The following is a 15,585-nucleotide window of genomic DNA, read 5'->3' as shown; positions in this document are numbered from 1 at the left end:
TATACTTTAAGTGGGAGAGAAATGTTTTAGAAGGCTGATCTAATTGATATGTAGGATGGATTACAAAGAGAAGAACATGCATGCAGAGAAACAAGAATCACTGTTTCAGTAATATGAATGTAAGATGAAAGGGCCTGGACCAGGGTGGTCACTATGAAGATTTTCATCGGTATATGAAATCCATTTCATTGGTACATGATTTCCATTTCATTGGTTATCATAGACACTGGGAAGGAAGGAGTTGTTATACTATCTCAGTAACACTGCCATTTTTCTGGGGACTTTTAGAAGGCTTAACCCGAAGAAGGGATTCTAATGGTTAATGGCTTAACCGAAACAAATGATTTTAATAAGAGTTCTAGTTATTTTGGCTGACTGATAATGGTGATATTTGGTTTAGAGGGCCATTTGAGTCTCACAGATACCTCAGAGATACCACAGAGAAGTACCTTTCTTTTCTTTTGTATAGGACTAACATGTACAGAGGTAGGTATAAATTCCCTTGAAATTCTTAAATTAGTAGATCCTGAGTTATTGATTTAACTGGAGTTAGTTTTGTTTGATTATAGAATGAAACTAAAATAACTGTTCAGCTTAATGTGGGTAATGTTAATAGTAATATTTGGAAAATTATTTTTAATATTATTCTGAATATGAATGATGTTCATTCAATACTATCATTCTGTATATGAATAGTAGTAACATTAGTTTATGTGAAGCCCAAAGTTCTCTAGGTTTAACTCTTAAAAATTTCACTGTTTTTTGGTTACTACTTTGGTACTTCTGAGATGTAGAGTATACCAGGGTTTTAGCTTGGAGAAGTGCTTTTTACTCTTCTTGCTCAACCATTTGAAGTAAATTAAATTTAAATTATATCTTTGGCCAGAGTTTGCAATGATGAGATAGAAAGTATAAAGGGGAAGTTAAGTTATCCATTTCTGAACTCTTGGCAAACCAAGGATTTAGAAGTTGGTCAGCTGAGAATGAACATATAAAGCCAGTATAACCAATCTAGGCTATAATATAATATGTTATAAAGTGTATATTAAGATGTGTTTATGATGTTGAATTTTCAGTGATGACTGAAATGTAGTGAAGAGTGTAATTTTCCCTCAAGCAAGATGTACACCTAAAGCTACAAAACTTCTGCAGAAAGGTTAGAATAACTCTGATTACTGGTCAATGGAAAGGACAAGTGTGAGGAGTGATTTAGTAATGATCTTCATGTGTGGTGTTATAGTAGATGTATAGTAGGTGTAGTGTTATAGTAGGTGGTAAATGTTGGGAACAGGCAACATGTGTTGTATGTATTAAGTGCAGTGATTTATGGATGGTTGGCATATCCATAAAATGTTTGTTTATATGTCAAAAAAGGTGGCCAAAAGGCCAGGTCAGCCTTTGGAATAGCTTTATAAAATCACTAAGTGTTCCAAAATTCTCATTGACCCTCAAAGTCTACTTTAAGTCCATCAAAGTTGTGACCTGTTTCTTGTCCTTATCCTTAGTAAGTACAGATATTCATTACAGTCATCTAAAAGGGAACAGAAGGATAGACTGATTATATGATATTTTGAAGGCCTGTTGCCTCCTTTTCTATTAGTCTGTTGCTGACATCTTTCTCTTTAGGCCCATCTGCATTTATTGTGGACCATGTGCATGTGGACCTGGATACTTTTGTTTTTGGCTAGGCCCAACTCTGACTGAATAAATACAAAACCAGGTTAACTGTGTTTTTCTTCTTTGTGCATGGATATCACAAGAATTCAATAAAAACTGGATACAAAAAAGTCAAAGCTTTTCTTTTCCAAAATCTGTCAGGAATAATGTTTATAAAAAACTGGATTAAAAAAACATTCTTAAAGTTCAAGATGACTAAGAAAGAAAAGATCTTAAAAATATAGTCTCCTCTCATAGGACTCACTATGCACTGTTTTTTTTAGGGAAACCTTTTTTGATTTTTGCATATTTTTAACAAGGATGATGAAATGTTCACAAAGGAGAACAACTGCTTAGAATGAGCTGCATACTTATCCTGGTAGGGAGTAATTCTAGGCAAACTGTATTGCTCGCTGAGACATACCAACCTAATTATTTCAATAGACTAAGCTTAGGATATGTCAGAGGAGATAACAAGCAAAAATGGTGGCTGCATTTGCTGCTAGGTTCATGGGATGTGACATACATAGGTATTTAACAATGTTCATTATTTTAGCCAATCAAACTAAGTTATTTTATACGAAGAGAATCTTGAAAGGTAAGACAGTTTTTAAAGAGACCAAAAAATGCCATTGAAATATGGCAGTGGCCTCGAAATATGATGGCCCACCATGTTTTACTGTCCTTTTTAGCTTGATCCTCTTTCTTTAGTTACAGCAATTCTGTAGGAAGAATTTCCTTTTAATTTATCTTGGCAGCTGCTTTTGTTCTCCTGGGGGTAGAGGTCTATTTGGGTACAGTTGTTTAGTCTTATGCTAGCCCAGAACTTTCCAGTGTGGTTACACTCTTTTCTTCATGCCGTAATGGAAATGGAGAAGCCTGGCTAAACTGTTCCTCATGGGACCACTTGCCATTTTCCTCAGGGTGCAGGCGGCTCCAGTTCGTCTCTCAACTTGGCAGCGTAAATCTTTGGTCTGTATATGGATTATTGGGGGCATTTGCTGCCAACTCTGTAGAGAGCATTTCTTATTCCTGTTTTGGTTCCAAATACAAGTGGATTTTTGCGTTACTTGCTGCTGGCATAAAATATGGGTGGGACCAGGCAGTTTCAGGGTTCCTATGTTTGCTATAAATTTGCAGTATGACTCTGCTTGGTAAACTGTCTTTTGGTGGTTGGTCGGAGATCAAATGGAGAGTATATAATCAGAATGAATTAACAAGAGGAAATGTAAAATCTCCTTTTCAGAGTATCTTTTAAAAAGTTAAAATTTTTATTAGTCCGAAATAGTTTAGAGGCAGAAATTATTTCACTCAACTTTGACTGTAGGATTTTATAATATAGCAATGATGAAATAATGAAAAGCTTTAAAGATTGTTTTATAACTTTATTATACATGTGAGCTAATTATTATATTGCTCAATTTATCAAGACTGGGAAAATATTGAGTATTTCAAAGAAAATTATTGTTTAAATTTAATAAAAATGCCTTTCAGAAGGACATTTAAAAAATAAGAGTGGGGGTCTTTTAAAATGGAAGTAAGGGCCCCTCCCGGGTTGCTGGGCAGGCGGGGAGTGGTGGGGGGAGCGGTCTGCGCCCGTGTCCCACTTCACCCAGCGCCACCGGGCCAGCCAGGGGGGCCTCGTGCGTTTAAAGAAAAAAAAAATGCCCCGTCTCTACCATAAGTAGAAATTAATTGGCCAATTAATATATAGAAAGAATTAGCCGGGCATGGTGGCGCATGGCTGTAGTCCCAGCTACTCGGGAGGCTGAGGCAGGAGGATCGCTTGAGCCCAGGAGTTTGAGGTTGCTGTGAGCTAGGATGACGCCATGGCACTCACTCGAGCCTGGGCAACAAAGCGAGACTCTGTCTCAAAAAAAATAAATAAATAAAATGGAAGTAAGGTTTTGAGTTTCCTCATTATTTTATAATAAATTTCAATTTAGACACAAAGCATATTTGTGTAAACAAAATATATAGTGCCCATTTAATTGTCAATTTCCCCATGAAAATTTTTCTGTGTATCTTGAATATCTGGATATCTGTATATGCCACACTTATTCACACAGACTAATACTTAGAGGTAATTGCTCCATACTGTTTTTCTTTTTCTCTCTTTTTAAAAAAATAGGGCCCAACTGTTCTGATCTGAAGCAGCCCATGTATTTGGGATTTGAAAAAGATGTCTTTAAAACTATAGCAGATTACTATGGTCACTTGAAAGAGCCACTGCTTACATTTCATCTTTTTGATGCTTTTGTCAGCGTATTAGGTAAGTTGGAATATATTGAATGTATATCTGCTTTACTGATATTGAATCATTTCATTTTTCACTGTTTGGAGGCTTTCAGTAGCCAAAACTCATGGGATTTTTAAAGTAAAAACTGATAGGCTGCTTTGCATGGCTGGAGTCTTGCTCTATGAGGGGAAAAAACAAAATGGTTTGCCGGGTGTGGTGGCTCACGCCTGTAATCCTAGTGCTCTGGGAGGCCGAAGTGGGTGGATCCTTTGAACTCAGGAGTTCGAGACCAGCTTGAGCAAGAGCGATACCCTGTCTCTACTAAAAAAAATAGGAAGAAATTACCTAGATAACTAAAAATATACACAAAAAATTAGCTGGGCATGGTGGCACATGCCTGTAGTCCCAGCTACTCGGAAGGTTGAAGCAGGAGAATCATTTGAGCGTAGGAGTCTGAGGTTGCTTTGAGCTAGGCTGATGCCACGGCATTCTAGCCCAGGCAACAAAGGAAGACTGTGTCTCAAAAAAATAAAAAATAAGAAAAATTAAATAAAATGGTTAAGCTCTATTATGAAACTCAAAGCAAGGGCTGGTAGCTTTTATTTCTTAAGAAAGAATATATATGTTGCATGCCATTTTTGTACAAAAGAGTGTAACTTTATTGATATAGAAGAATGAATTTGACATTTACTGTTCATGACTAAATTTATTCTGGATATGACTTCATAAATAGTCAAGTGTGGGAGGTGTATTTTCATTTAGAAGTCTAATTTCTATTTATAGAAGCAACAGGTTTTTTAGGACTATTTCTTATTTGAGACATGCAAAATCAATATAGTATAATAACTTTATCATTCATTAAAACTTGTTGCTATTCCTCATATAGATTTATACTTTAGAATTTATGCTGTGAAAGAAACATGGTAGAAAAGAAGAATAACCAACATTATTGCTATTAGTCTTTCTGATATTATTCCTTTCTTCTTAGAAATCAGATTTTCCTGCTGCCTGTTGTAATTGTTCAATAAGTATTATCATTTTCTTGTCAAAAGTTTTGCTTTAAAGACCAAATTATTGTATGGCTATCATACTCTCTTATATAAATTTGGAAGAATTGTCATACTCTTGTATTTTAATATTGTAGAGTTTAACCATTGTTCTCTTTCCATTCTTTTCATTTCTCTTCTTTTCCCTTGCTTCTATTTTCTTCCTCCTCCTTTCTGTCTGACTTTATTTTTAGAAAATATGGATGCTGCTATAGTATCCTAACAAAATATCAGTAATATGTGAATAAGTTATTTTATCTCATGGCACAGTACTTTAGAGTTTAAGCTTTTTTAGGTTCTGTGATAATGGTAAACAAAACATAACAATTGTAACTCATGTACACAGAGTGAGCATTTTCAGACAGACCAATATTGGGAACAAACAAGGGATTAGGCTAATTACTGGGTTTTGAGACCATGGAGCTTCTTGGTATTTTGTTTCCAATCAAGGAGTTTTGAACTTGGGCTTATGCGCTTGTGAACATCAGGCCTAGTATGCTTGTGGACTAATTGAATAGATTCTCATCATAGCTACTTGCTGCCATTATGCCATTGGTAAAAGAAGAGTTGTAAGAGTGGATTAAACATCACTTCTTAGATTTTCTTCTCATTTTCCATTTTTTATAATATTCTGTAGTAAAATTATCTGATTTGGAAATTTATTTTATTTTTTTAGTTTTTGTGGTTTTTTTGTTTTTTTTTAAACAATTTCAATTTGTATTAGTTATATTTTTGATATCACCAGTCTTTTCTATCACAATTGTTCATTTTAGTCTCAGCTAGGAATTAATCAGAGTGAGCTATTCTCTACAGTATCATCTTTAGAAGGTTCAGGTGGAAGAAGAATGGGCAGATTGAGGGAAATTATTGCCATTAGGTATCAGCAAGAATAGACTAATGCATGTGGATGGTAATGATATATAATAAACCTTGCCTTATCCAGTCTTGTTCAAGTGAATACATTTGAGACAAACTGCATTGAAAACCATTTTTTTAGATCCTTCTGTAGTGAAAGAAGAAAGCCTTCTAGATTATAGAAGACCATAATTTGTTAATAATTAACAAAGATTATCTAGTGTAGTAATCCTATTAGAGTCTATGGGAAAGGGTAAATATCTAGATATATATGTGAGATCCCAGTAAGGTTGACTCATCCCTTAAACCTTTCACTTAATTTTGTTTGGAATAGAATGTCATTTGATAAAGTATTTTTTAAAGTAAGTAGTCAGTCTATTTTGTGTAGAAGCTAAAAATTCTATAGCATTTCCAACTAAAGTGATTTTCAGTTTGGTTAAGGAAATACTTTTGAGGTTTATTCCTTTGCTTCTGGCATGGTTGGGCTTGATGCCAAAGCTGTGTGAGTGTAGTTAGTCATTACTGATACATGAAACAGGACATCGAAAAGTTCTCAAAAAAGAAAAAACATGACATTTTTGTAGATATAAGACTTACTCCCTACTTACGTTTAAATTATTCAGTTTGGCTCAGGAGTCTGACCTAGCAGTATAACTATCCATAGTAATTGATCTTTCTTTCCAAAAAGGCAGTTCCTTATAGTAAGATCAGAGCTTGTCGACTCTTGAATGGGGTGAATGAGATTGAGTAACATACTTTACTCACACTCCACCCCTACCCTAGTGTAGATTGTATAGCATCTAATAATTTGTCATACTGAGAAAAAGAGAGTGGCAGAGAGGAAGCACAAAAGGGCATGGGAGCATGGAAGGGTGTTGTGAAAAATTGAGTGACTTGTGGGTTGTATAATCTAAGAGCTCACACTATTGGTTTGTGGGCCAAATTTGGCCCACATATTATAAATACACCATATATAAGTCTAGTTTGACACGTGTGTTTTAAAAACAAAATTTAATTAAACTGTTAAACTTTAAGAAATAGGAGATTCTTGTAAAAATTCATATTTCTGGCTATTTTTAGAAAAATTAGAAGATCTGACAGCTTTGGGTTTACTTTTCAGTGGTACAAACTGCTGTGGGTGAGTGCCTCTTCTAGAAGAAGCAAGTGTTTCATGGGCACGCACTCCAATTTGCCAAGGCTCCAATACTCCTCATTGCTTTTCAGACTCTGAGATCAAGTTTGCTTAAATCCATTCGCTTATTTATATCATTTGTCTGTTCCTATAGGCAGTTGAGCCTCAGCTCCTGATTTATTTGCTAGTAGGCTGAAAGACTGAGATAACAGCTCTTTTGCTGTTCCCTTTCTCCTAAATGTTAAATCTAGAAAATGTCATTGCCACTCACTAGACTGATTATGCACTGCATCATCTAACTCAAGGGTTGAGATCTCCTCCTGTGTTTTTTAACCTTGAAATATCCATAAGTTTAGGTTTTCCATTCTTTGGATCTTTTGTCTAGTAACTTTTAGGAAACCCTCCAGAGCTGTGTGCCATCTTTGCCTTGTTACGTCTCTGCCCTTATTTTCTTCAAGTTATCTCAAGGTCCTTATCTCATGGTACTTTTTAAGGGAAAATGATTCTTGTTCTCGAAGAATGCCTAGTTGGTGTGCTTATCCAGACAGAGGGCTCTTGTCTATATTAGTCCAAAGTTCTTGCTGGTGGTATTATCTGCTCTCAGGGCCCAGGGCTTATGACTGCAGCTTTTGAATATGCAGATGGGCCAAGGTAATGATGTTGAATCACCTCCCAATATATATAATTATTATATTGTCTGTCTACCATGATTATTGGAATGAAGTGGAGTTAGGTACTTGAAGTAGAAATTTAGGGAAATGCCCAGGTATTCCCAGGCTATAACTGAATATATAAACTATGTCAGTTGTCACTAGGATAATTGACAAACCTTTGGGGGAAAAAAGTTCAAGACTTTTCTCACACCCATTTCAGCAGGATAAATTCTAACTGGATTAGAGGGTTAAATGTAAAGAGTGCACATGTACAATACAGTTGATATTTGGTGTGTGGGTCAATAAAGGTCTTTCTCAGCATAAAAGCAAAAGAAGTAATAAAAATCCTATAGCAGCTTGAAAATGCTTCATGCAGGAAAGGGCATCATTTTGTGTGGATGGGTGAATCTATATCTACTTTTAAACATTTCCTAAAAGTGATCTGTTCACTTTTCCTTAAAAATCTCTGGGGAAATAGTCCCTCTTGCTATGTTTCTTCAGGCAAGAAGTTCTTGTCAATGGATGTGTCGTCTAAATTCTTTGGCTTCGTATAAACATTTTCCTTTTTATACCTGTTCTTAGTGAAAATGAAACTGTGACATGTCTTTTTTTGTTCCTGTGGTTGTTCAAGAACTACAACTAACCCTTTTTTAGTCTGTTCTCTGGCTGAACAGACAGTGGTCCTTTGGTCCTTTCTTGGAACTCCAGGCCCTCTCAAAAGTCTTCTTGTTTCACTTCTTTTTTGGACTCACATAAGAAATAGTTTGCTGTTGACAATACATATTAGTGGAATGATCAGGTCTACTTTGCAAAAATGAAAAATTTGTGCTCCTAATAATTGGAAAATAGAAATCTGATGTAACCACTGGGGACTAGGAAAGAGTGTGACAGATGTAGCTATCACATAAAGCACTCAATTTGAACCTATCATGTGATCATCATGGCCTAAGTATCATCTATCCCAAGGGTGGGGAAACTTTTCATGTTGGAAGGCTGCATTAATATAGCTGAAATCAAATAAGGCTGCACTCAAGAAACTTCAATTAGATATTCTTAAAAATGCACATTATTTTGTAAAACTCTAACTACTATGTACTTAATAATTTCAAAAAAGGAAAAACTATTTATTAATTTTAAAGTTAACCTTTTAATGACTTTGTTGTGTCTGCTTTTTGTTGGAAAGCATTTGAATATTTGGTTGTAGCAGGGAAGTCTCCAGTTTCAATTGATCCTCTAGATGGGTATCAGTCATTTGTGACCTTAAGGGTGTCTTGATTTGGGTTAGGTTGGAGAATGTATTAATAGATTTGCAGCAATAAGTGGGTGAAAAGCAAGAAAGTATTTTTTGGACATGTTGCCGAAGGCATGGGTATTCTACTGCATTTTCCCATATTCCAGTTGGCTCTTTCTTAGCATCAAACAATGACTTTAAAATGTCAGCTACTGAGTGCTCAATCAATTCCATCTCTAGTTCTTTAGGTGACTTGGTGATATCAACTAGGTGAGGGTGAAATGCTAATTTGAGTGTGCTGTCATGATTCTCAAAGTCAGCGAACCTTTCATTGTATTCTCTAATTAATAAGTCTGTAACAGCCTGTGTATTCTTCAAATGATTTGTAGTGAACCTTTCATTGTATTCTCTAATTAATAAGTCTGTAACAGCTGTGTATTCTTCAAATGATTTGCATATATCATCCTGCTCATCAATGACCTTTGCTAACTGGGGAAAATTTTCATTGGAAATTTCCTTTTGAAGAAGAAGTGTTTTGAAAAATGATAGCTTTATTCCAAATGCTTGGATTTTTTGCCACATATCATATTTAGACTCAGTTTTACCTTGCAAAGAAGTATTCGAGTCATTTTGATTTGACATGATATCACACAGAAATGCTGCATTACTGTAGAAGTCTTCTTTCAATAATTCACATCGGTGATTCTGTTCTTCATAAAATTTATCTGTTCTTGCAGAGATAAAATTTTGGGAAACACCTGATCTTGGATCTTAGAACAATATGGCAGATTCACATTGAATACCTCATCGTTCAACTTTAGCATGTTATAAGACTGACCATGCCATGTTGCATTTGCATGAATATAGTTAATGATACTTAAAACTTGTTGCAAAGTGTCACTTAAAATAATAACAGAGATTTTGCTGATGCACGATACAATGAAAAGAAGTGAGAGCATTTGGATCTGTTAATACTTTTTTAAAAATCTGTACAATAAACCCTTCATATTTTCTTGTCATGGAAGGTGCACTGTCTGTACATAGACTCACTAAATTTACCAAATTCACAACATTTATCTTGAAATTTGTTGAAGATATCTATTCCCCATGTTCTGTTTGCAGGAGTACCCAAAGCAGGTAACTCTTCTTAGCAAAGAAAATCTTCTGTTATTACCCGAATGAAGCATAAAACCTGTGCCAAGTCAGTAGTATCAGTTGATTCATCCAAAGTGATTGAATAATATATATTTTCCTTTTGAAGTATTGCGTGAAGTTGTTCTGTTAAATTGAAGGCTAATTCATGCTGCCAGTCAGTTATGGTTCTCCTTGAAAGAGGCAGTTGTCTGTACTTTGAAATGTTTGTAGGGTCTAAGGTACCCTACAACTTCAACAATGCATTCTTTCACAATTTATACATCATTGAATGGCTTTCCTTTTTTTTCTGATTATAGAAGCTACTCTATAAGTTGCTTCAGTGGCATTATTTCCAGTTCTTATTGCTTTTTGAAAAAATTGTCTTTGCTTTTGCTTTTCATCTTTTAATTTCTGAAATACAACCTTTCACACCTATCCCTCTAATTTAAAATATTTGTGGTCCTTATAAGAGTTATAATGCTGATGAGCATTGAATTTCTTTAATGTTGATATTACAGTATCACAAAGCAAGCAAATCATCTTATCTTTAGCAGAAACAAGATAATATTGCAATTCCCAATCCTCATTAAAAAAAATCTGTTTTCTTTTTTTAGCTTTCTCTTGGTCTTCTTTGACACAATGGGTTGTTAAGTAGACAGGATTATTGTAAAAATTGCTGTCAAGCTATGCACCTATTCACAAATTGCACTTCAAACAGAAACACAGTGCATTATCGTCAAAAGCTCATAACAATCTAGCATACTTGACTTCCATAAACTCTTGCCAGCCAGCCTCATGTAGTAGTGGTGCCAGTCAGGCGGGGGAAGTTAGAACTAAATTATGAGCCTAGCAGCTGTCAATTTAGCCCTTATGACTTACTAATGTTCCAGTTGTGCCAGTCAATCTGGGAGGATTATTATATGGAAATTAATTTTATTCTTTGGTAATTTAAATATGTTCATTTAAAAATAAAATAAAAATATAAAAGAACAAAATGTATTAATAAAAATTAAAGGATTTGTTCTGTAAAATTTGGATTCAGTCAAAATGGGGGCAGGTATGTCACAGGCCCCATGGGGGCCCTGGAGCTACAGGGGCAGAGCCTTGGGCTCAGGCTCAGTGAGAGCTTCAGAGGTGGACCTGGGGATTATGGGGGCAGAACCACGCATATGGGGTGCTGTCCTACCATCGTGGAGACTGCTGATGCCAGTTGCACAGGCAGGAGTTTGTCTTACTTGGCTGAGGTTCTCCCCACAACCCCTATCTAGGGATTTGTCCTGTAAAGTTTGGATTCAGTTGAGGGGCAGCACTTGGGGATCTGGAGGGCCACATGTGGCCTTGATTCCCCACATGCCTCAGATTCCCCACCCCTGCAGGGGGGGATAGGTTCTTTACCAGTTGCTGTGGCTAGGACCCACACTGCACTCTGCTATCAGGTCTGCTCACATGGGTCCCCTTGCCTCTCGAGTTTAGTTCTCAAATCTCCTCTCTGGGCCCCCAAGAAACCTGATTGAGTCCTGGGGGTAAGAGATCCAGCCTGCTTGCCTGACCAGCTGATGGACGTCTCCTAGAATGCCAGTGGGTAGGAAACTCCCAGACTGTGTACTCCTAGGTCCACTGTAGGTCCTTAAGGAGAAAGGTATTGGCCCTACTCTCCATGGAAACCTCAGACTAGAGGGAGCACCAGCAGAGAGGAGGTGGGTACTTTTGACAGTCTTGGCCGAATCAACCCTCTCAGTTGCAGTGGGTGAGGGAGGAAGAGAATTTGAATGGAGAAGAGCTGGCACTCCAGCTCTTCTGGTTCTTCTCCCTGGATGGAAGCCCTCACAAATGTCTAAGCTGTGGGATCACACATTCTCTGGGGCCTACCGCAATCTGGGCAAGAGTTGGGAACTTTCTTTGTGGGAACAGGTGATGTGAATACTGAAGTGCTGGAGCCTCATAGGGTAAACAAATGGGTGCTATCTATGAAGAAGCAGTATGGCATCTGCCCTCTTGGCTCTGATGGCTATGGCGAGTGACCTCCGAAGGGGCCGAAATCCCAGTGATTTATTTTCACAAAGGTTCCAGTTCATTGGTTGCAGCAGCCCTTGGGCTTGTAAGGGTGGAAAAGCTCCCAAGCAGCTTGGCAGCCTGCTGATTACTGGAAGTGTGAGGGAAAGAGAAATGAAACCTCCACCTACCCTCTTCACCAGGCTCTAGGCTTCTCTGGGTTTGATCTCTGCTGATATCTTTTTTCTTCCTGTTCTGCTTTATAGTTTCTCTCCGTGAAATCTGCAGTAGGTTCAGGCACCTTTTCTCCGAACTACACCTGAGCTGTGTCCATTTCTGCCTCTACTTTATTTGAAACCCTTCCTTCCCTCCAGTATGATCTGGCAACCAACATCTCTAGTCAGCCACCTTTCCTTTTCTCAAGAAACCACTTTCTTTGCTCATCTATAAGAAGCTCTGCATCTATCCAAGATTTATCATGAAATTGCAGCAATTTAGTCACATCTTCAGACTCCACTTCTAATTCTATTTCTCTTGCTATTTCCATCTGCAGTTACTTCCTCTGATGAAGACTAGAACCCCTCAAAATCATCCATGAGGGTTGGAATCAACTTCTTTCAAACTCCTGTTAATGTTGTTATTTGACCTCCTCCCATAAATCATGAATATTCAAAATGCTATCTAGAATGATGAATCCTTTCCAGAAGGTTTTCAATTTACTTTGCCCAGATCCATCAGAGGAATTACTATCTTTGGCAGACATAACCTTATGAAATGTATTTCTTAAGTAATTAGTCCTGAAGTTCAAAATTACTTCTTGATCCATGGGCAGCAGAATGGATATTGTTTACCAGACATGAAAGCAGCATTCATCTCCTTGTACATGTCTTTCAGTATTCTTAAGTGAATAGATGCATTATCAATGAGCAGTAATATTTTGAAAGGAATCTTTTTTCTGAGTAGTAGGTCTCAACAGTGGGCTTAAAATATTCAGTAAACCATGTTGTAAACAGATGTCATACAGCCTTTGTTGTTTCATTTATAGAGTGCAGGTAAAGTAGATTTAATATAATTCTTAAGGGCCCTAGGATTTTCATAATGGTAAATGAATATTGTCTGCAACTTAAAGACACCAGCTGCATTAGCCCCTAGCAAGACAGTCAGCCTATCATTTGAAGCTTTGTAACCAGGCATTGGCTTCTCTCTAGCTATGAAAGTTCTAGATGGCATCTTCTTCCAATATAAGGCTGTTTCGTCTACATTGAAAATCTGTTTTTATCTACCTTCATCAATTGATCTTAACTAGATTTTCTAGATAACTTGCTACAGCTTTGGCATCAGCACTTGCTGCTCTAACCTTTCACTTTTCTGTTATGGAGATGACTTCTTTCCTTAAACCTCATGAACCAACCTCTGCTGGCATCCAGCTTTTCTTCTGCAGCTTCTTTATCTCTCTCAGCCTTCATATTATTGAAGAGATTTAAGGCCTCACTATAGATTAGGCTTTGGCTTAAGGGTATGTTGAGGCTGGTTTGATTTTCTATCCAGGCCACTAAGATTTCCTCCATATCAGCAATAAGCCTGTTTCACTTTCTTATAGTTCATGTGTTCACTGGAGTAGCACTTTTAATTTCCTTCAAGAACTTTTCCTTTGTATTCACAACTTTGCTTGGTGTTTGGTGCAAGTGGCCAAGCTTTTGGTCTCTTTCAGTTTTTGACATGGCTTGCTCATTAAGCTTAATCATTTCCAGCTTTTGAATTAAAGTGAGAAACTTGAACACTTAGAGGCCACTGAGGAGTTATTAGTTCACCTAATTTCAATATTATTCTGTCTCAGGGAATAGGGAGGCCTGAAGAGAGGAAGAGAGATGGGGAAACAGCCAGTTGGTGGAACAGTCAGAACACACACAACATATATTCAATTACGTTCATTGTCTTACATGGATGTGGTATGTGATACCCCAAAACAATTACAATATAACATCAAAATCACTGATCACAGTTCACAGATATAATAATAATGAAAAAGTTGGAAATATTGACACAGAGACACATAGTGAGCACATGCTGTGTGAAAGATGATGCTAAGAGACTTGCCTAATGCAGAGTTACCACAAACTTTCAATTTATAAGAAACACAGTATCTGCAAAGCACAGTAAAGTACCATAAAATGAGGTTATGCCTGTTTATTAATAGGCAATTCCAACAACGACTTCTGTAGAAAGAAGCCAACTATCAAATGACTGTTTACTGCAGTGATAGTTCTTTCACAGATACTCACAAACATCTACATTCTTTCAACTAAAAAGGCAAGAAAAGTTTGAGTTGTTAAAGGGCCTTCTAACATCAGGGAGCCATATATATCTTTTTGCATATAATAATAATGCAGACATGAAAATCTTCCAGTGACTGACAAGAGTAATAATTGTGACAGAGGCTTCTGAATTATGCATGGTGAATGTTACACATGGTGTAACATGTTATGCATGGTGAATCCCCATATAATGGGGATGATGTTTACATTTATTTATATTGCCTTCCATACTGTGTAATGAGTTTATGCAGCTATTTAGGTAGTTAGCATTTGGGAGGGCAGAATTATATGATTTATTACTCAATAATATACCTATATTGGGACATTGCAGAATTTTACCTGCTGTCATTACAAGGCCCAGAGCCAAATTCACTTTTGTCTTGTGTAGTACCTTTCTTAGCCAGAATTTTAAGAAAATCTAGCCAGAGTTATGTCTGATTAATTTCATATTTTTTCCCAAGTTTAGTTTTAATACTTTAATGAATTGGTAGCTATGATTGATGCTATTGAAATTTTAATTCACTTGGCTCCTCTGTACAGCCATGGACCCCCAATCTACTACATTTATTTGGTTTTATGATTGCTATTAATAACAACATTTTACTGATTCATGGAGATTAAGTGCCTTGTCTAAGGATATACAATTGGTAAGAACTAGAACTTACCCCTGATATTCTGGCTCTAATCCCAAAAGGGGGGTGGATCATTCTCATTCCTTCATGCAAATATTCATTTACTCATTCATTCATACATTCACACAAAACAATGTATTGGTACCTGTGATGTACTAGGTACTCTTCTAGCTACTAGAGATATATCAATAAACAAAACTGGTAAAAAAAATGATGAGCAGGTAAGGCAAATTGGGACTACCAATTTTTATACATTTTGGAAGGAAGAAATGAATTAATCTTTCAATTTTATCTCATAAATTATTTCAAACTGATAGGTTTTGTCCTAAACCTTTCCAAGCAGGTAGCTTGGAACACATAATATTCTGCTCTTTCCATCCCTCCCACTACTCTTAGAAGCAGTGCTAAAAAGCAGCAGTTCCCAACCTTTTTGGCATCAGGGACCGTTTTCATGGAAGACTATTTTTCTATGGATTGGGGGTGGGGGGATGGTTTTGGGGTGATTCAAGTGCATTACATTTATGGTACACTTTATTTCTATTATTATGTTGTAATATATATTGAAATAATTATATAATTCACCATAGGTTCGGAACCCTTGTTATAAAGAATGGCTAAATTGCAAGATCAACTTACAGAATCCTACTTAATCAATTATGTAGCTTAACTGTGGTTCAAATCTAATAGTGTTGTAGACCTA

General features: G+C 36.6%; 1 protein-coding gene across 1 annotated transcript in view; it reads left to right on the top strand.

The window, feature by feature from the left end:
• Positions 1 to 15,585, top strand: part of DEPDC1B (DEP domain containing 1B) — a 93,204-nt gene that overhangs the window by 60,920 nt on the left and 16,699 nt on the right. Inside the window, exon 7 of the mRNA XM_012775640.3 lies at positions 3,788 to 3,928. Within this exon, the coding sequence (XP_012631094.1) occupies positions 3,788 to 3,928 (141 nt within the window). The remainder of the gene's footprint in view (positions 1 to 3,787; positions 3,929 to 15,585) is intronic.

This window comes from Microcebus murinus, chromosome 11 (genome assembly GCF_040939455.1).
Source record: "Microcebus murinus isolate Inina chromosome 11, M.murinus_Inina_mat1.0, whole genome shotgun sequence".
NCBI classification, from domain to species: Eukaryota; Metazoa; Chordata; class Mammalia; order Primates; family Cheirogaleidae; genus Microcebus; species Microcebus murinus.
The sequence above is the reverse complement of the archived record's forward strand: the minus strand, read 5'-3'. Positions and strand labels throughout refer to the sequence as shown.